The sequence below is a fragment of the Sardina pilchardus genome, chromosome 1, assembly GCF_963854185.1.
Source record: "Sardina pilchardus chromosome 1, fSarPil1.1, whole genome shotgun sequence".
NCBI lineage: Eukaryota > Metazoa > Chordata > Actinopteri > Clupeiformes > Clupeidae > Sardina > Sardina pilchardus.
Window position 1 is genome coordinate 50,136,900 of NC_084994.1, and position 20,674 is coordinate 50,157,573.

General features: G+C 43.1%; 2 protein-coding genes across 4 annotated transcripts; both read left to right on the forward strand.

Moving 5' to 3' along the window:
* Window positions 1-877: 877 nt before the first annotated feature.
* Window positions 878-16,166, forward strand: shoc2 (SHOC2 leucine rich repeat scaffold protein). 3 transcript variants are annotated; one of them, XM_062548462.1, is made up of 9 exons: window positions 878-958; window positions 4,905-5,975; window positions 6,588-6,725; window positions 6,849-6,979; window positions 7,636-7,824; window positions 8,109-8,231; window positions 10,126-10,263; window positions 10,394-10,511; window positions 10,694-16,166. In XM_062548462.1, exons 2-9 carry the CDS (start codon window positions 5,276-5,278, stop codon window positions 10,900-10,902), a joined length of 1,746 nt encoding a protein of 581 aa, XP_062404446.1. In that variant the 5' UTR covers window positions 878-958; window positions 4,905-5,275; the 3' UTR covers window positions 10,903-16,166. The 3 variants fall into 3 exon arrangements, with proteins under 3 accessions (XP_062404446.1, XP_062404447.1, XP_062404448.1); XM_062548463.1 differs by lacking the exon at window positions 878-958 and adding an exon at window positions 1,013-1,087; XM_062548464.1 differs by lacking the exon at window positions 878-958 and adding an exon at window positions 1,074-1,092.
* A 1,625-nt stretch (window positions 16,167-17,791) lies between these two features.
* On the forward strand, window positions 17,792-19,972 carry adra2a (adrenoceptor alpha 2A). The gene is made up of 2 exons (XM_062536328.1): window positions 17,792-18,058; window positions 18,243-19,972. The coding sequence occupies exon 2, from the start codon at window positions 18,405-18,407 to the stop codon at window positions 19,641-19,643; it is 1,239 nt and encodes a 412-aa protein (XP_062392312.1). The 5' UTR covers window positions 17,792-18,058; window positions 18,243-18,404; the 3' UTR covers window positions 19,644-19,972.
* Window positions 19,973-20,674: the final 702 nt, after the last annotated feature.

Sequence of the window (20,674 nt, forward strand, 5' to 3'; positions counted from 1 at the left end):
TGTTGTGTTGACCAGCCTTAGGTCAAATTCAAGACACATGGTCCCTCGTTGGTGGACTGTTGCCTATTGCTCTCCATTCCAATAGTTTTGGGTCTGGGTTCTGCATACTTAGTCTTATGCAGGTATAATGAATTATACTTAATTAATTAACTGGTTCTTATGAGTTATAGTTTGTTATACAAATATAGTGCATAATATGGTAATATGTTAGTATTTGTTTATTTTCATTAGGCTACAGTATTCATCATTGATATTGCATATTAACATTATTGTTAATATCACTATTTCCTTAATGTAGTCTTACCAACATCTTCATTGTTTACTGTTCATTTTTAACTGCTGTGTTGTTTATTTGTATGTCACTTTGGAAAAAGGTGTCTGCTAATCATATACTATAACCATAATCATGGGGGGTGCTGGAGTGCCTGGGCCATACCCGGGGCCAAGCCATTTTCCCTGAGTGCTTTCTGTGACTAGCCTACTGTTTCAGACATTTTTCGAACATGGGAACCACCTCAAAAAAAGACTGTGCAATACAATAATCTAAATTACTAACAGAGAATTGGGCTTTGTACCTTCAGTGCTACATCCTGCACCTCCAGTGCTAGGGCCCCAATCATGAAATTGTGTGCATTTTAGAGTAGGCCTATCTATGTTGTCTAAATGCCTTGAAATGACTGTCCAGAATGAATGCTATGAGTATGAGTAACTATGATTTTTGGCACGATACTAGTGCTTTAAACATATTCTTTTACGCCAGTAGGATGCATTTCTCTCCACCTCGCCCTTTTTCTCTGTCGCCTATCCAAAGGAAACACCTTTTCTGTTGGAGAAAGTCTCGTGATACAAGGGTAATACGAATTTGTGACGCAATCTGATGTTAGGGGAGGGGATTGCTCTGCCTCAACTGTATAGAAAAGGAGGAGGAAACAAGGATGGCGGAGTCACACCTCTGAAGGTAAAACACTTATATTATTACGTACCTTTAGGAGAACCTTTATAACCAGTGTTGATTTCGCATGAGTTTCAATGAAAGCACCCCTTGTCCTGCGCGTAAGGTGGTGGGACTTTTCACTGTCTTCTACCGGTAGGGTGAGATGCACTCTTTTGTTCAGCTTCGGAATGGCCGCTGTGTGGAGAATGTGTTTCTTTTTTCTCGTCATAGTCAGTAAGGAAAGAAGGGCGCCACACGAACCTACTTAGCTGATGGTATTCGCCTTTGCCTTACAATGATGAAAAAGTAAACATTAAGGCATTCTTTGTTCAATAAAGCCCTGCCATTATCACGTCGTCAGTTTAACAGTACATGATTGCGCACGACAAGCAGGGGCTGTGTTCTTGCTGCGGCTTGTCTCCCCCGTAAAGCTCGCAATGGTTGGAATGGTGTTTCACAGATGACAGCTGTTCATGGAAGGCCTTGGCTAGCAAGCAGAATTCGTAGCTAACGTTAGCTATCGCTGTAATCGTGGCTGTTTGGTGGTGAAATCAGGAAGACTACCTCAATTCATTACAGAACATTGTTCAACAAAACAAAATTATGGCGACTTTATGCTGTTTTTGCATCGTCAAGCATCAATTGCCAATAGTGAAATGTTCCTGCCCATTTGTATTTTGTACAGGAAAGGAGCTGTTTAGCTTAGGTTTTTATCTTCGTTAGCTTTCTGTTGGTGAAGGCTAACGGGGGTTGGTATGAAGCTAACTGTCGATAGTTGAACTGCTACGTAGTCTATGCACAACTACGTCGATTTTTGAATAATATTTTGAGGAGACTAATGATAGATTGCCACATTCTATCCTGAAATTGAACCTTCATGCAACGCGATTGACAGAGTAGGGTAACGTTACTTCTGGGGTAGCTAGTTTCTGGAAAGTAGCTCATTTAGCAGTTTGTTGAGCCAAGCTATGTAACGTCAGCTACTTTTTGCTGGCAATTGAACGTTAGCACGTTTGCTAACATAGCCTGCAATGCATACATTCACCAATATTAAGGTTAGTTCTACTAAGAGCGGACATAATACAGATTTAAGAAGTGAACCAACTTGGTAGTTTAATGACAGTTTACCTCAACATGGTTGCTAGCTAACATAAGTAATTTCCGAGGATTGGTCACTGCTAATGTTGGATAGCAAATGTAGGCTAACTTCCTGCCCTATACAAGGTGGAGATTCTTTTCACGTTTGGTTTCTGTCCTTGGGTTTGTCTCATTTACACTGTTGCAAGATAATGTATTTCCCTTGTGTGTGCTAATCCATTGATTGGAGAGGTTTTGATAGAGGGCATAGTCTACTGATCAGTCCACAAGATATCTGGTAAATGTTGTCATCACATGCAAAAATGGAAGGTTGAGATCTTCTGTCGACAAAATGGACCATGGGTTTATTCAAAAGTAAACTGTTCCACTTTATTACCGAAATATGTTTTCAACAACACCAAATGTGATCTGGATGCTGACTGGTCAGACCTGTCAAAATGGCTAAGCCCAGCCAGTTCAAAGATTGTGGTACAAATAGATAAACAGTCTGTTGTAATATACTGTAGGCCGAAGGAGTCTGGCGTTGAGGCTCCTTGAATAAACTTTACTGGAATGTTTAACCTCATACCTTGTGCCTTGGCTGTCTTGTAGTTCCAGTCAAATGCTACACAATGCACGGTGCACCGCCCATCTCCATATTAGGGCCATTTTGTCAGACAGATCTGTTGAATTAAGCTATTTTCTGTTGGTTAACACTACTCAGCTTTGTCTTTTCAGAAGTTCTGTCAGCAAAATACAGCCCTTACAAGAGGAAAGCTATGAATTGGAAATGCTGGGTTGGTATGAGAATATTTAAGTAGGCTAGCTTTTATGTGGTAGTGGTGATGAAGTAAAGGCAGAAACTCACTGAGTTGACCTCTGATCTTCTGTGCTATTCCACAGTAATCGCCCACATCATCACCTCACTGTTCTCAAGTAGGCTAGGGCCTGAATTATTTTGGTTGGCTGTGGGTAAACAGTGATTCTACGTGTGGATATAGTGTCTAATAAGAACAATTTTGAGAATATCAGCATTCTATTGGTTTAGTAAAGTATATTTGGGCGAAACAGGGAACTTTGTTCCTAAAAGTCTATATGAGCTATGGAGGTATTGTGTAACTTTGTTTGGCAACTGATTTGGTAATGTTTGTCTCCTTTTGATTCTGTTTAAGTCAAGTTGGTTTGTAGGCCTAGACAAGACGTGTTTTGGTGCTGAAGGACCAAAGGCAAACTAGTTGCTGTCTACAAGCAGATGCTTTGCCTTGTGGATAGTATATGAACCCAACCAATAAATTACACTGTCATCTTGATTCATCTAATCAGAAAGCATGACGAGTCAGGCCTTAATACTCAGCATGAGCAAATCCACATGCCCGGATGGTGGCCTCTCCCGGTCAGGCCATGGGCTTGCTGTACATTGCTAAGATAATTCACAAAGTCATGATGTTTAATGCCCCACAGCATATTGGATTTGTGAAATTCTTTGAGCCTGACTGACTGAGTAGGATCCAGGTTATAGAAGTCAGCAACTGAACACAACCAGCAGTGACCAGAAGTCATTTCAGTGTTGGAGTCGATTTAGATATTTTGACCAACTGACGGCTGAGTTAAGGAGGTACAACTCATTGCTTAATTTACTTTTTCTTTGGGCTTGTGACGGGAAGTTGACGACGTTAGTTGAATCACCTAATGAGTGAATTTGAATTCCATGATTAAGCCACCAAAAGCAGAGCCAACCTTTTTTGGACGTAATGTGATGAATTACTGCTGCTTGTGATGGCAGTCAAGAGCTGCTGATTCCAAAGACATTGATTTGAAAGGCATGGATTCTTCGCCGTGTGATTGAGCAGAATGTTTGTGGTAGGAGGTTGGTACGGCCCATATGTACCAGACGCAGTCATGATGTGGTTTGGGGTCGTTCCCCCCCCCCCCCCCCCAATGGTGGAGTGAGCATGATTGTACACAATGTGCAGTCACCTCCCACAGTGTTTACCAAGGGCCGTCATGTAGAACCACTCGGGTTGAACACCCCGGGCCCACAGTGGGCAGTGCCCAGCGCTGCCCTCTTAAATATCCCTTTGTCATTTTAAATGGGCTTGAGCCCTTTCGCCATAAAGGTCTCATGACCTGTGGGGAGCCTGAGCTTTGAAGAAGGCTGGCCTGCTGAAACAGAGGCTTTACTCCCAGCAGCTTTGGCCTTTCAGCCACTCTGATCTGACGCCAACGCACGCTCAGCTCCGCTCCCGCCGCCCTGCCCTGCCCTGTCCCGGCCACGCACGCACGCACCGCATTCCGGCTCCACCCGCTCCTCCACGCGTTAATGTACACAATTTGCTCTCCGATGGCACGCCTCCCGTCCGCCGTGTTTGTGTTACTGAGGCACGCCGTGGATTTATGTGTTTGTTTGATTTGCCGGGGCTGTTCCCAGGAGCTCCGACCACTGGGCCTTGTAGCTTAACCTGTTGATTGCTGTGGCTGCGCGGGCTCCTTGTGCTCCGTGTCCCACAGGGCAGGGGTGCCCCTCATGCGGGAACATGAATGATGAATGTGAAATCACCGCATACTAGGCCTAGTGATGCAAGACCACTTGTTTTATGGTGTTTATGATGGGAGTCCTTTTTACTACTACTTTTAACTGTTGTGAAAGAGCACTAATAGTGCTTGTCCATGAATTGCTCTTAGACCAGTGGTCCTTACTGAAATTATGATATGGCCATCCATCATTCTACAGGCCTGTATGTATCACCCATTTGCATGAGAATATTGATGCATATAATTTATGCTAATTTTCATTGACTGTATACAATGTGAGTGTATTTCTGCCTGCTTTATAGTGGTGACTGTACATTACTGACGGTTAAAGCAGAATTGTCCTCTCTCGTCTCTTTACCAGCACATGCAAAAGATGCCTCTGGTGACCTTTCTCGTATGAACTCTGTTGAACTGGGTGGAGGGATCGTACTGCCATTCAGACAAGCATGTGGCTGGAGCAGCCCACTGCACTTCCGCTCCATCTGAAGCTCCTCGCTCCGGTGGTGCTTTAAACCCCCCCTCTCCCACACCCCCCCTCCTCCCCAACACGGGACCAGCTCTCCCTCCATCGCTCTCTCGATGTCTACACAGGTATGTCTGAAGGCCTGCGCGTATGAGAACCTCTCCCTTTGGTCCAGCACCAGTCTAACTGTCCTGTAACAGACCCAACGTGAGCACAAGAGACAGACTCTGGGCTCCCATGAGCAAGAGGGCAGCAGGGGTGCCGTCACCATGAGCAGTACTTTAGGCAAAGACAAAGACTCGAAGGAGAAGGACCCCAAAGGTCCCTCCTCTGGGAAAGAAAGGGAAAAGGAGCCCAAGGGCCTGGGGGGCTTCAGCAAAGACGGCAAGGAGAGCAAGACCAAAGGGAAAGATGCCAAAGACGGGAAGAAGGATGCCGGCGGGACGCCTTCATCCGTGGCCTTCTCTGTGAAAAACACCATCGTGCGGCCCAACCCCGCCACGGGCACCCGCAAGAAGTCCAGCAACGCCGAGGTGATCAAAGAGCTGAACAAGTGCCGCGAGGAGAATTCCATGCGCCTGGACCTGTCCAAACGCTCCATCCACCTGTTGCCCAATTCCATCAAGGAGCTGACGCAGCTGACCGAACTTTACCTGTACAGCAACAAGCTGCAGAGCCTGCCGCCCGAGCTGGGCTGCCTGTCCGGCCTGGTGACGCTGGCCCTGAGCGAGAACTCGCTCACCAGCCTGCCCGACTCGCTGGACGGCCTGAAGAAGCTGAAGATGCTGGACCTGCGGCACAACAAGCTGCGGGAGATCCCGCCGGTGGTGTACCGCGTCGGCTCGCTCACCACGCTCTACCTGCGCTTCAACCGCATCACCACGGTGGAGAAGGACATCCGCAACCTGTCCAAACTCACCATGCTGAGTATCCGCGAGAACAAAATCAAGCAGCTGCCCGCCGAGATCGGTAAGTGAGCGAGCGAGTGAGTGAGTGAGTAAGTGAGCGAGTGAGTGAGCGAGCGAGTGAGTGAGTGAGCGAGCTCCTCTGTGGTGTGATGGCTCTGTCTGTTCTTGCACTCCCCATCTCAATACTCCTACACAGCTCCATCGCGCTCCTCTGCTTTGCTTTATTTTTTTTTTTGCTAAATGCTGATTTTTGTCGTGATGGATAAGTAATATGGTGGAAATGGCCTTCACGCTGTTTTACACATCTTGATCTCTGTAAAACTGGGCTGGGCTAGACTAGACTTTTGAGGTTTTGGAGACTGGAAAGAGCTGATAAGAGTATTTCTGTGTGTATGTGTAGGCACATTGCTGTGAGAAATGCATAAAGGGGAACTGTGTTTGACCTCAAAAAGCAGAATGAAAATGAGGAAGAGCTGGAGCCTTTTTAAAGTGTCTGCTTTAAGGTGGTGGATGTGTTTGTTTACAGAATATTGGCTCTCTGGCTCTGCTCTCAGCGTTCTCATTACACATGTGGACATTTTGGGCTAGTCGTCGTATGAAAACATGTATTTTCAGTGGCGTGGTAGATTTGAGTTCTCTTGGTTATTGGTAATGGGTGTTTCTTCCTCCTCAGGGGAACTGTGTAACCTCATCACGCTGGACGTAGCGCATAACCAGCTGGAACACCTACCTAAAGAGATTGGTAATTGCACACAGATCACTAACCTTGATTTACAGCACAACGAGCTACTGGACCTCCCTGAGACAATAGGTAAGAGGCCAATTATTGCATTTCCAAGTCACAATGTTGAACTACGACTTCATCAACTTTGAAACTGTTTTCTTCCCAGATTTAAGTGAATTGAAACTGTACTTTTGTCCTCTGTTGTTGCAGGCAATCTGTCAAGCATAAATCGCTTGGGTTTGCGGTACAATAGGCTGTCAGCAATCCCTAGGTCATTAGCCAAGTGCAGAGAGCTGGAGGAGCTGAACCTTGAAAACAACAACATCTCAGTGTTACCAGAGGTGAGTGGCCAGATGTTGCCAATGGCCCAGCGACAGAGCGGTTCTCTACCCAAGTAGAGGATCACATTACATTAGATTAGGTCATTAGTATCAGATTAGATCATAATTCTGTAGAACACTTAGGGCCAGTTTCCTGTATGCCTAGTCCTAGACTATGTTTTTTCCCCTCTCAGTGGAAACCTCCATTGAAGTTCACTCTTAGTGCAGGGTTTAGCCAATGTATGAGAAACTGTCCCTTAAACTTTGTAAGACAGCAAAATGCATTACACACTTCATCAGGGTCATGGGTTCAAACCCGGGGGGTTACTATTTTGCAAATCACACGCAGATGCGAACGCATCTTGAAGTGTTGTCAGAGCCTCATTAAGAACTCTCTGATCCAGCAACGCATGCGTGGATATACAGTGGCCCCTATGCGGTTGTTAGACATTAGTGGAAGCTGATGCAACGGGAATAGAACGCTTGTGTCCGTTATAGCTGCCCTGGGTGAGCGCAGAAAGATGCGTCTGAAATGTCAACTGGAATAGTGATGAACCCAGCGAGGAGAGGTGCCTAGAGGTGCCTAGGTGCCACGTGATTTTGCAAGTTCTTTGCCAAGGATGATACTTTTGTGTTTGTGTGTGTCATCTCTCATGGCATTGTTCTGCACTTGACAGGGGCTTCTCTCTAGCCTGGTGAACCTGACAAGCCTGACTCTGGCAAGGAATTGCTTCCAGTCGTACCCAGTGGGAGGACCATCGCAGTTCTCCACCATCTACTCGCTCAACATGGAGCACAACCGCATCAACAAGATCCCCTTCGGCATCTTCTCAAGGGCCAGAGTGCTGAGCAAGCTGAACATGAAGGTGTGTGTGTGTGTGTGTGTGTGTGTGGGCGGGCGTGGGCTTGCCACCTCAGAACACACAGCTAAACACGTGTCCTAGTTTAGGGATGGGATAGATTAGATCTAGCTAAAGACACCATGTTGCGTGTCAATAATATACCTGTTTATGATCAGTTGATGGGATCAGTATGGTTATTAGGTGTTGAATAAGTGATGAGTTTAGGTCCTATTAAACTATTTATTCAATATTCTGTATATTTGGTGGTGAAGTCCTTATTAACACTGACTTGTTTATCTTGCTTTCAGGACAACCAGTTAACTTCCCTCCCTCTTGACTTTGGAACCTGGACAAGTATGGTTGAGCTGAACCTGGCCACCAACCAACTGACCAAGATCCCGGAGGACATCTGTGGCCTTGTGTCTTTGGAGGTAGTTTGGGTTTTACTTCATCCCTTTGATGACACGTGTGTACACAGCTGTACAAAAATTCTAAGGTATATTTTAGCATATGTCTTCTCAACATGGCCCCTGGCTTATTAACACATTGGCCCAATCCCAATGTCCGGGCTCACAGAATCACGGACTTTGATGCGTATTCTCGTGAAATTCGTAAGGGCTTGTCAAATTTCAACGGGTGTGAGGGCTTGAGTACACACTTACCGAGCCCTTTCCGTGAGTATGTATCGGTGCAGACTTCACCGAAGGGAAGTACCCACAGTTCAAAGTGTTGTGACGTTTACAGCTGAGACCATAGGAAAATCTGGAAATTACAAAGGTAAACAACAGCACGACACACGTGCATGGTGCAAATGTCAGCAACGTCTTTGTTAAACGTCGCCATGGTACATGTGATCTCGTGAAGTGCTGTCCCAATCCCAAATACCTATCTGAGCCCATGTGGCCTCACACACTCACACACTTAGCACCTGAGATCAATTAAGTAGTCCTCAGGGCTCACGTTGGGATTCAGCCATTATGTCAAACTAGTGCAGGGCCCGTTCAAACATGAACCCGTTCTTGTAGAAAACCTGTAGCCCAATTACATCCCCGCAGGTATGTCTGCTTTGAAAAAGGAGGGGCATCTAACTAAGCATTCAATAGTGAATACTGAATATTATATTATAATAGCCTATATTTAATTATAGTAGCCTATATTAATGTGCAGTAAGCAGAATTTGGGCATGGCTGCATGTTACAGATCAAAATGACTGTTCTTTTGAGTTAAGGTTATATGTTTATTGTGAAGTTTATTGAATAACTTCCTGATGGAGAAGACAATGATGCATCACCGTATGACATTTGCAGCGATGTGACTCAACAATCTCTGGTTGCATATAAGTGACATCACGCTCTGTCTGCCACTCATTGTCTGTAGCTGATCAAAATGACATAAGCCTAAAGCTTTGATGTAAGCCTATTTAATAACTAAATAATATAGAAGACAAACCATTTTGTAGAAAGATGAGATTTGCAACGATGTGACTCAACAGTCTTTGGTAGCATAAGTGACATGTCATTTTGTCTGCCATTAGTTGTCTAGCTGTGTCCTTAAATTCCGACCATTAGCCTATCGCTCTGTTTCAACTTGGGACCCTGCAGTCGGAATTGTTGTTTATTTATTCAAAGTCTGACGTCCAAAGTAGCCTGGGCTATTCAAAGTATCAGTTTAATGCACATCATTTTTATGTTGTTTTGAATAGCCACTGCATACCCGTGTTTCTTGGCGTGTTGCGAAATCCTCGGAATCATTTTATGCAAGTAAACTGCATACAGGGAGTCTTGATTGTTGAGGTCAGACATGATAGTCATCCAAAACTTCTTGCACCTTGACCCGTGCTGTGCTCCGATTCGTTGCTGGCAAAACTTTGCCTACCCTCTCTGTCTCTGGTCCTGCGCTGTGCTGTGTGAGGGGGAGTGGCTACAGTAGAGCGGAGAAGGCCAATATGTACGTCTTTTACTGATAATATTTAACGATATATTTTGCATTACTTAACTCAAAATAATGTCAAACTTGGCACTGCACTTACTTGTGCCCATATCAAGACACCTGCCACATTTTAAATCAACCGACCAGACCATCGGTTCAAGAGATATGCTAATAACAGACAGACAGACGTTCTTGTCATTTACAAATAGAGGTGACGCTGTCAGTATGCTCTTGAGCTGATTAAAGGGGTATACAAAAGCATGCCACCAAATCCCATAACCATATAAATGTCTATTGCAGACTGTTAGGAACTCATGAATCTTTATCAATGTTTTGGAATTGTTCTAGTAGTCACTTGCCCAGCCATTTGAGTCCTTCTGAACTTCTTTTCCACAGGTCCTTACATTGTCCAACAATCTCCTAAAGAAGCTGCCTCATGGCATCCGAAACTTGCACAAGCTCCGAGAGCTGGATCTAGAGGAGAACAAGTTAGAGTCTTTGCCCAATGAGATCGCCTACCTTAAAGATTTACAGGTATGCTACCTACACTTGGAAGTGCTTATTTAGATGTTACTTGGAAGACGTTACTCAGTTGGTAGTGATCATTGAATGTGGATTTTATTGATCACCATGGGAATGACGTGCTCTTTTGTTTATCACCCAGAAACTGGTGTTGACTAATAATCAGCTGACCACGCTGCCCCGAGGCATCGGCCACCTCACCAACCTGACCCACCTGGGCCTGGGAGAGAACCTCCTGCAGCACCTGCCAGAGGAGATTGGTGAGTACAACACACAGCCCTGATCCAGTGTGTAAAAAAAGAAAAAGTTATGTTTTGGAATCTCTCTGAGGAGTGAAAAGAGGAGGGGAGTCGTGAGCAGGTGTATCCGTAACACAGTAGTGCAGTGAACGGTGGTGATGCTGGCTCTCAGGCTTTTCTGCTCTCCGTGTCTGTCCCCTCAGGTACTCTGGAGAATCTTGAGGAGCTGTACCTGAATGACAACCCCAACTTGCACAGTCTGCCCTTCGAGCTGGCACTCTGCAGCAAGCTGTCCATCATGAGCATTGAGAACTGCCCTCTCAGCCACCTACCCCCACAGATCGTTGCCGGAGGCCCCTCCTTTATCATCCAGTTCTTGAAGATGCAGGGCCCCTATCGCGCCATGGTCTAAAGGCACCCAAACCCATGTCTGACACTGTATACCAACAACAAACAAACAACGAAAGTATCCAATAAGACCACAGAAAACAGAATGTCAAAATGGTCCTACCCAGTTCAGAGCTGTAACGCATTGCCAGTGGCATCTGTGGAAAAGAAGGCTAATTTTCCCAAGGCTGTCACCATATAGCGCAGCCTGCTTGTGAGGAAGCAGAGCCGTTTAGGTCTCCGCGCCCGACGCCCTCATCTACACCCAACAACCTTGAGAATTGACAATTCCCTTTGCCAAAATTTATGATGTACAGTAGTATGTTTTAGTTGAGCGGCTGTCATTTATGATATGAAACATATTGCCAATATATTTAACAGTAATTACAGTGGTATAATAGATGAACAAGAGTACAACTGTATGCAAAACAAAAATACTTTCATCTGTTTTATTTTTTTGCTGCTGCTGCCATAATCCATAATGTTTTCAAGTTTTCTTACCATTTTATTTTTCAGTCCCATTTTTGTAAAACCACTCCTTGACTAAAAAACTTTGTTTTAGAGTGCAGATGGATTGTTGGACTATACAGAACAAATATCAATGTTGGTGTTAAAATTTTTACATTTAAAAAAAAAAAAATTGTGCCTATCCAGTATAGTTAACTGGTTAATTTCTTAAAAATAATTGTCAATGGTTACAAAGCTATGATTATACATAAGTATAATTTATTCAGCGTTTCCTTATTGTATTTTTAATTATTGTTTCATATGTTGTTTTGTTTGTTTGTTTTTTTAATCTGTTTTCCAATATTCATTCCCTTCTTGCAGGCTGGTTCAGCAGAGTCTGCTGTTCAGAGCCAAGCAGTGTGCGCGTGAGTCACACATTGTACAAATTAAATCTTGCTCTTGTCCTAGTGAGCAACTCATTACTGCTACATTTCTGACTTCTGAGTTGATTTGACTGCAAAACCGTAGATATGGACGTTGGCCTCTTCCCGACGAGAGATGCCCAATTCAGTCGGGTTGCATATTTCAGTGCCTCTCCCAAGAGAGATGTGTAGAAGCTTTGGGGAGGAGCTAGAGAGAGAGAGAGAGAGAGAGAGAGGCTGCGAGCATCCCTGTGTTTGTTTGTTTGTATGTGGGCTGATTGTTGCTTTGAGTGCACAGTGCTCCTGATGTTTACGCCACCCACCCACCCACCCCCCCAAATCCCACCATATCTCCAGTGTTTGGCTACAGTAACACATTTGAAATTCACATTTTATTAGAGCCATCACTACAAACATATCAGCCACACAGTGAAGGAGGGTTGCAGATATATAAAGCAATTAAAGTGAGGTATGCCAAAAAAGAAAAACAATGAAGAAATGATTCCAATTCCCTGTTCTTTCTGCCCGTGTCAGTAAGTGGTTTCTAATTCAGTCAGGTTTTTCTTGTTTTGTTTTGTTTTGTTTTGTTTTAACCCTTGTGGTTAAAGCCTCAGCTGTGCATGTTGGGATCTGACGCTTCTGCAGCTTTTTACCTGTTGATTTTTTTTTGTCCCACACTGTCCCATGATGCTGCTGGTCTTATGCACTTTTTAATGATGTTGGCATCCTCCTCCTCCTCTCGTAACGATCATGATGTGTCCAGTCACAGATTACATGTCTAAGCGGGGGGGCTTTTATGTTTCCTTGTGAAGTGTTTCTTTTGTTTTGAACTTTTATGTATATTTTTATGTCAAAAAGAATATATAATTTTTTTCCTTAACAGATTCTTTTTCTTTTTTTTTTTTTTTGAGTAAAAAAAAAAGTTCTAGAGTTTAATTTTAATTTTGGGGCAGAAGTATCCTCTTGATTACAAATGTAAACTTCAACTGTATGTTGAAGTAGTCATATATGTTTATATACCTTGAGAAACCCATATCTCCTGTACTCTTAATTTTCTAAGTATTGTTATTCAGATCCCCAATATTTTAATTGTTTTGTAATTATTATTTCCCTATTTTCTAATGAGAGAATTTAAGTCTTCATTTAGTATTATATCAAGAGACTGTACATTAAAATCCCATTTTAGTTTATCAAACCAAATGTTTTGTAAAGGTGTTACAACCAGAATTTGTATTCAATAATGTTCCTTTTTTATTTTCCTTCACGGACTTTCTTTCTCTTCTTTCATCATTTCTTTTTTCTTTTCTTTTGTATTTTATTGGCAGCAGCGTTGAATGGGTTTAGAGTATGACTGGTCACTGGCTGGTTTATGTAAAGGCACTTCTTTTTCTTTCTCTAAGCCTTGTGTGGCCAGGACAGTCCACCCCGACCCCCACCCCCTACCCCTGCAAGGGGGAGAAGTTACCGATGTGACCGCTGCTTCTTATGGACCAGCAGAACCCAGTTGCTGCTTTCATGGACTTTTGGAAAACATATGCTGTAAAACATGAAAAAAAGAAACAAAACAAAAAAAACAACAAAAAAGCAAACAAATGAAGACAAAGCAAAACAACAAAAAAAAAAACGTTTCAAATTCCTACAAGACCACCAGTTATGCAGACTTGACTGAGTCTGGGACAATTCCAGTGACTGGACACAAGCAGAAAGGGTGGTCTTCGAACAGTGATCAAATCATTTGGACCTAAGAGGTTAAAAAAGGTGCGTAATTGAGCCTAAAGTTACATGACAGACTTAAAAAGCATAAAAAAAGGACATAAAACATCCACCACACACACAACCATGTAAAAAGGGCTTTCTCTGTTCCTGCTAAACAGTACACCAGAGGCATTGCATTCCTGGTTTTGTATAAAAGCTTCAAATGTACATTAGATTTTTGTGTAATTACCATTAGCTGTTCATAACAAATGGATATTATATAAAATAAATAAATGCCTTTAACGAGAACGTCAAGCAAGATGTGCATTAGGGTATGCAGTGGAGATGCTGTGTCCCATTCAACCTTATATTTCTTTTTCCTTTTTGTCATTTGTTTTTCTCCTTAAATCTATGTGCCATTGCAGTGGAGTAGTAACGCAGGCCGAGACTGGCCACGTTGGGGGGTGGGATTCAAGGGAACCTGATGTGTTCTCACTGAGGAAGCATTTATCAAAAACCAGGAATGTAATTCAATAAAAAATGTGCTTTGTTTTTAAGTTTTGAGTGGTGATGGTGATTCCTCCCAGTTCCAAACTGCTAGGTGGTGCTGTCCAGGTGATTTCCGTCTTGTGTGTCCACAGCATCAGGGTGATGGCACTCGTGGGTCAGGGGTTCCTTCTCTATAGTCTGTGATTTTAGGTAATAGAAAAATGTTAGAATCACAGTCATCTGTTCATGTCTATCCCCTCCCTGCCCCCCACCCCCACCCCCCAACCCCAAATTGTCTTGTATGTGTTTCTTTCTTGCCTTGCAATGTTGTATAGGAAACAGCATGTTATTATTTTTTTCTTTCTGGAGAAATGAAAGTGATTATATTCTGGGTCTGAGGAACGTTTGTGACTTCTTATTGGCCATTTTTATTTTGAAGATTTGGGAAAACTGAATGGTGCAGAACTGCCTAACCCCTATCCTTCTGATAAGCAGCCTTAAAAGGTATAAATGTTTTTTAGTTTTTTTTCCTTCCTCATATCTTTGGTCACCTGGTGATGGTCATCTGGTGAGCATTCTGTGCTCTGTGTTCTTTACCTTTTTGTTGTCGTTCTTTCTTGCTCTGCATACACATAGTTGATGTTTCGAGCGACCGGAGACGCGTTCTCCCTCAAAGCCAGACATGTGGGGCGTTTTTCAAATAAACATTCTTTTTGACTGCCTTACATCTGCCAAGCATTACCTTTGTCACGCCTGCTTATCAGTCACTTGACTATTTGTATTCAGTAGAGGTAGACTGTCAGTCAAGCTAAAGCCAGAACTCAGCGGTGGGTTGACCGCTCTGTGTGAAACCAAAGTGGAGACGAGGGCATCTCTGTTGGTCCCGTCCCCTGCTTTGGTGTTTGGCCTGGTCTGTGTCCTCCATCTTTCTGTCCTGTCTGCTGACCTGTGTCCACCAAACCAATACTGGACAGAATGAGCGGTTTTGTAGGTAGACCTCCTTTGTCTTAACACTGACAAAAGGACTCTTATTGTGGGTTAAATATTCAGACACAGCTACCTCTTAGTAAGTCTGCATCGCTGGGAAAGGATTTTGATATATGCCGTCGTAACAATGTGTGCTTCTTCTTGCCCAGAAAGAATTGGAAACCTGAATGGTGATACTACTCAGACCAGTGACCCCAACCCCCCCCCCCTTCATTGTGATGTACAAAATCTTCACTGAATAATATATTACGAATAGGAGGCATCAAGAAGTATGCTTTATTATTTTCAACAAAAAATCAACCAACAACAAACTTCCTTGTAATTTCTAAAATCAAGAACTCTGCAGACCCAAACTACTTGCAAAATATGGCACTTGCCAAGGCAACTGACCACGTTTATTGTTCTTCTGTTTGTAAATAAGTCTTTTAATTGTAATAAACCTATAAACATTTACAGATTGAAGATTGTGATACATGGTATCCCGTAGCAGTTTTTTGTTCTTTTCTTTCTTTTTTCTCCTTTTTGCTGTTGCACCACCTAGGCCAAACTTCACTTGTGTCATACCGCCCCCATCTGAAAATAAGTGCAGGTCTTAGATTATAACATGCTTTATTTTCACATTCTTGGTTTGTACTTATTTTATTTGAACTGCTCTGGAAAAAAGAAGCAAAATTAAGCCAAGTTTGCAGTGATTTGCACATACAGAAGGCAGTTGGACACAGTTACTAATGTTGATCACTAATGAATGTACATATTGTAAGTTGTCCAACATCCACTGAGAAGCAAAATACTGCTGTTAGGTTTTTTCTGTTCCTCTTGCCTTTGTGTTAAATTCTCCCAATCTTTTTCCAGGGCTGATCTGTCCATTTGAATGCCCAGCCAAAACTTAAATGATTCAGAGGGTCTGTTCAACTCCAAAACCATTTTCTGACATGTTCTTCTCCTTGTGCTGTGCCTTTTACAACAGAAAAGTGGGCTATTCTTTATGTTTCTTTACAGCATTGAAGAGTAATTCCTTAATGGTGTCATGAATACAACCAATCCAATCACTATAATTTTTTAAATATTTGTACCCTTGTCATGCGTGCACATTGCATTCTGGGTTTTCTTTTGACATTTTGAAGGCTGATTCGACATAGTGTGGGCTTTCTGAATATGTAATACCTGTACTTTTAAATCCAAGTAATTGTAATGTTCCGTTCATGTTACATCAATATAAAGAGATGATTGCCTTGTCTTGATTTATTAAGCAGTGTATGGATGTATCATTTGTGGATGCCGCTCAATGAGCAGCATGACTGATTCCACCTTCATCAAACCTGACCAGTTTTACACCGGCTGAAAGGATGTTATTGTTTCTTTACATATTGATTCAGAGACGACTTCAAATAAAAAATATGACAATATAAGATTCATATTACAACAAGGCAAATATTGTTTATAAAGTAATAAGACGGCTGCCAGACAGCTTGTCTGTAATTGTGAACAATAGCCTATAGCCTAATGCACAGGAGGGCTCGTCTGAACTTTCAGAGCAGAGAAATGTTTGATACATTTAAACAACAACACATAAGAGAATTCACCCAGTGGCAATAAGTAGGCCTACAAGATAGATATGAATCTGATTGTTTGAGTATAGAGCCAATTATATTGCCATCGACTAGACTGGAGAACAGAAAATGTCTCTACAAAAGTCTATGATAAAACTTGATTTAGGATCCTCGCATAATTTTTCACTGGGCATTAGAAATAATGTAGAAGTTATACAATAACCTAACGTGAAATGAATGATGTATCAAATAGGCTACTGAAGAATCAACAAATGTCTCTTTAGCTAACCTGTGCTTCCCAAAACAGTTATTTATACAGTATTTTCTCTTTTGTTTACTAGCCTACTCCAAGCTTTTCATAGCAATATGAATATCTAATGTGAGAGGCAAATTGTAACAGGCCTCTTAAAATGATCATAATCCTTCCCAAAATCACTAGACACTGGGGCTTTACGCAATTGAACTGAATGAGCTAAAACGTCTCTGCTGGTGTTTTACGGTCAGATTGTTCATATTGGGATCTTATACTACTAATGGATGAGAACGGACCCGCAAAAAAAGAAATGCGTGGGTGAGCTTGGCTGTAAGCAGCACGCGCGGTTCATTTACAAGCAGACTGCAAAATGTGGCGCACGCACCATATACTTACACATGCTTGTTTTATTGCAACAAGTAGATCATTCAACTGCCTGAGAGCGTGGTTTACTGGTGAGTTATTCTGTCTCTCAATCCTATGCTAGAACAAACGTCCTCCTCGCGAAACCCATGGCTGTCGACAGGTGTCACTATACCCACGCGCTCCACGGCAGGAGAACCCTCAGGCCGGATTGAACGCTGCAAGTTCTACCAAAACTATACAAGTAGGCTACTAAGACATGTTCTTGAAATTAACCTATATAACAAAGATAATTCAAGGGTTTTTAGTCCCACTTCAAATTATTACTTAATTTGTTGTAGGTCTATCGAGCGCTTCAAATGGCTTCTTTCTTCCTTGAAAATAATTGAAAATACCTGTCCAAAATAGCCAGATGTATAATCCCATATGCTGATAAATGGTCTCAGCCTACTAGTTCGTTTTAATCAATGTATTAAATTAATGCAATATATAGGCTAATGTTAATCATACTCGAACTTAAAAAAAAAAAAAAGTTAATAGGGTACATACATGTTTGTTGTTGGGTTGTAATCCTAGAAGATCCGGGTTTCAAAGGCTCTTCGCTTTTATTTCCACGTGGTTCATCAGTGGGTGCTAAGCAACACCAACTTGGAGGCTGGTGTTATAAAGCGAGGGAGTGGCAGTAGCCCAACACAGCACAAGGGGAGTGTTTCCACAGACAGCGGCACAGCAGCCTAATATGATTATTGCGCTATTAGCTCAGTGCAGGAGGCAGCCACAGATAGACTGTGGGCAACTCTGGAGGGAGGTCGCGAGAAGCTCAGGCTCATCCCTGCACTTTGAAAGCAATGCGCCATGAGAACCGTTTTGGCACACCAGTTTGTCCAGCATCGACTTTCTCGGGAATTAAGTTATTGTCAGGTTAACCTTATTTTGGAAATTCCAGTTAAACGAAGAGAGTTCGAATTGATAACGGTAAGCTTTTAACACGACTCTTCTAACTGATATTTACTTAGCCTACAACGTTTAAACGATTATAAAACTTAATTGTAACTCAATTGTACATTTAAGGGGAAAAGTTTGTTGATGGTGTCTCAGATTGTTTGCATAAAAGACAGAGAAGATGTTGCTCATTGCTATCTTTGTGTAAAAATTGCAGGGGAAAATGACTGATTCTGCCACATGTCCAGCTGACTTATGACTGAAGGCGAGTTTTATGCTTCCTGTTAATCAAACTCTGGAGTCCTTGCTAACCTGTGAGACATAATGGACCCCTTCTAATAAGGTCACACGATTTTCCCTTGGGAAGCAGAAGTCCATAATGGGGTGTGACAATGTGACTAATGGAAGTGTTCCTGGAGGCCCACCTTACAGCATCGAGCTCTCCTTACCCCTGACAGTGCTTGTGGGACTGCTAATCCTCTTGACAGTATTTGGAAATGTTCTTGTCGTCATCGCCGTGTTTACAAGCCGGGCCCTCAGAGCCCCCCAGAACTTGTTCTTGGTCTCTTTGGCGTCAGCTGACATCTTGGTGGCCACCCTCGTCATGCCATTCTCGCTGGCAAACGAACTGATGGGCTACTGGTACTTTGGCAAAGTGTGGTGTGAGATCTACCTGGCTCTGGATGTGCTCTTCTGCACCGCATCCATAGCCCACCTGTGTGCCATCAGCCTGGACCGCTACTGGTCCATCACCCAGGCCATCGAGTACAACTTGAAGCGCACGCCCCGCAGGATCAAATGCATCATCGTCATCGTGTGGGTCATCGCCGCCGTCATCTCCTTCCCGCCCTTGATCACCATGGAGAAGGAGAGCGACAAGGAAGACGGGCCCATGTGCAAGATCAACGACGACAAGTGGTACATCATCTCCTCCAGCATCGGCTCCTTCTTCGTGCCCTGCATCATCATGATCCTGGTTTACATCCGCATCTACCAGATCGCCAAAAAGAGGACCAGGGCCCCTCCGGGGGACCGCAGGAAGAAGGAGGCCTACAAGAAGGCCAATGGCATCGTGGGTACCGCTGACGGGGGCGAAGACCATAAGCCGTACCACGAGAAGCCGAATGGCCAGCAGAAGCCCGAGGAGGAAGTAGTGGTGATGGGCGAGAAGGGGGACGTCAATGGCGTGGACATGGAGGAGTCGTCGTCCTCAGACCACAAGATGAACAACCCTTGCTCTATGAAGAAGAAAAAGGCCAAAGGCAAGACCAAGCTGTGCCAGATCAAACCCGGAGACCACGTCCCCCGGCTGGAGGCCCGCCAGAGCATCAAGGGGAGCCGCTGGAAGGGCCGGCAGAACCGGGAGAAGCGCTTCACCTTCGTCCTGGCGGTGGTCATCGGGGTGTTCGTCATCTGCTGGTTCCCCTTTTTCTTCACCTACACTCTAACGGCCCTTTGTGACTCCTGCTGTGTCCCCTTCACACTGTTCAAGTTTTTCTTCTGGTTCGGTTACTGCAACAGTGCCCTGAACCCTATCATCTACACAATATTCAACAATGATTTCAGGAGGTCCTTCAAGAAAATCTTGTGCCGGGGTGACAGAAGGCGAGTGGTGTGACGAGTATGTTACTGACATTTTTATGTTTCCACTGGCTGTGCATAGATAAATGGCGTTAGTTCCCCAGTGACATGTAATCCTAATGTGTTGAAAGGCATTTTGGGAAAGACCCTGTAGGCATTGATATGTTGTGTATTATTTGAAATGTTGCCCTGTGATATGAGTCCTGAAACTATTTTTTTCAAAGCACATTTTCAATCACAATTCAAGTGGTTTTGGTGTATAGCATTTTTCTATTGTTGTGTAAATGTTTAAATCACACAGAGGCATGTTATGTACTATTGTAAGATTCAAGCTATTTTCATTGTATTAAAGTGTATTTCTCGTTATTGTCTTGAATTATGGTATTATCATTGCTTTGTTGAAGTCCAATAATTGTGTGAAAGGAAAAAACAGACAGAAAAAAACAGCAACAGCATCAGAGCACATTGTGTTCTCGTTTCATTTTAAACAGGCACAGTAGGACAACCGACCATTTGCGAGAAAAAAATATATATAAATTAGCCACTGAACAAAATTGAAAGGACATTTTTATAAATAAAATCTAATATTTAATCAGCAAGATCTTTGAAGGCATTCAGTGAAAGCCTTTCTCCTCAGATGTGTAAGATGAAAGGTCCATAGTGCTGCTCCTGCAGCTGAGGATAGACAAGCAGCAGAGCATTAAGGCTCTGCTCTAATAAACTGTATCATAAGCCAGGAAAAATCCACTCGTCTCCCACTGCAGCTTGGCCTGTTTTTGTCCTCAATACGGCACGACTCATTTAAAATCCCGGGTACTCTGGTATGCACCATTAAGCAGGGGATGTTGATCTTGTTAGACCGGAACTTGATTGACTGGTCTTTTGCTCCCAGCAAAACACACACACACACACACACACACACCTGCCTGTCTGAGATCATTATAACAGTTTTTCTTTGGTGAAATTCCACAAAAAGATTTTCAAACACGATTCCAATTTCAGCATCAAAACAAAAAAACAACAAATAATAACAACAGTCATAATAATCGTAAAGACCGTAGTACGTGA

Excerpts from the sequence above, each read along its gene's own strand:
- shoc2 (XM_062548462.1), top strand. The coding sequence starts at position 5,276 with ATGAGCAGTACTTTAGGCAAAGACAAAGACTCGAAGGAGAAGGACCCC. Across the intron at positions 5,976-6,587 it reads GCAGCTGCCCGCCGAGATCG|GGGAACTGTGTAACCTCATC; the intron begins GTAAGTGAGCGA and ends CTTCCTCCTCAG. Across the intron at positions 6,726-6,848 it reads GGACCTCCCTGAGACAATAG|GCAATCTGTCAAGCATAAAT; the intron begins GTAAGAGGCCAA and ends CTGTTGTTGCAG.
- adra2a (XM_062536328.1), top strand. The coding sequence starts at position 18,405 with ATGGGGTGTGACAATGTGACTAATGGAAGTGTTCCTGGAGGCCCACCT.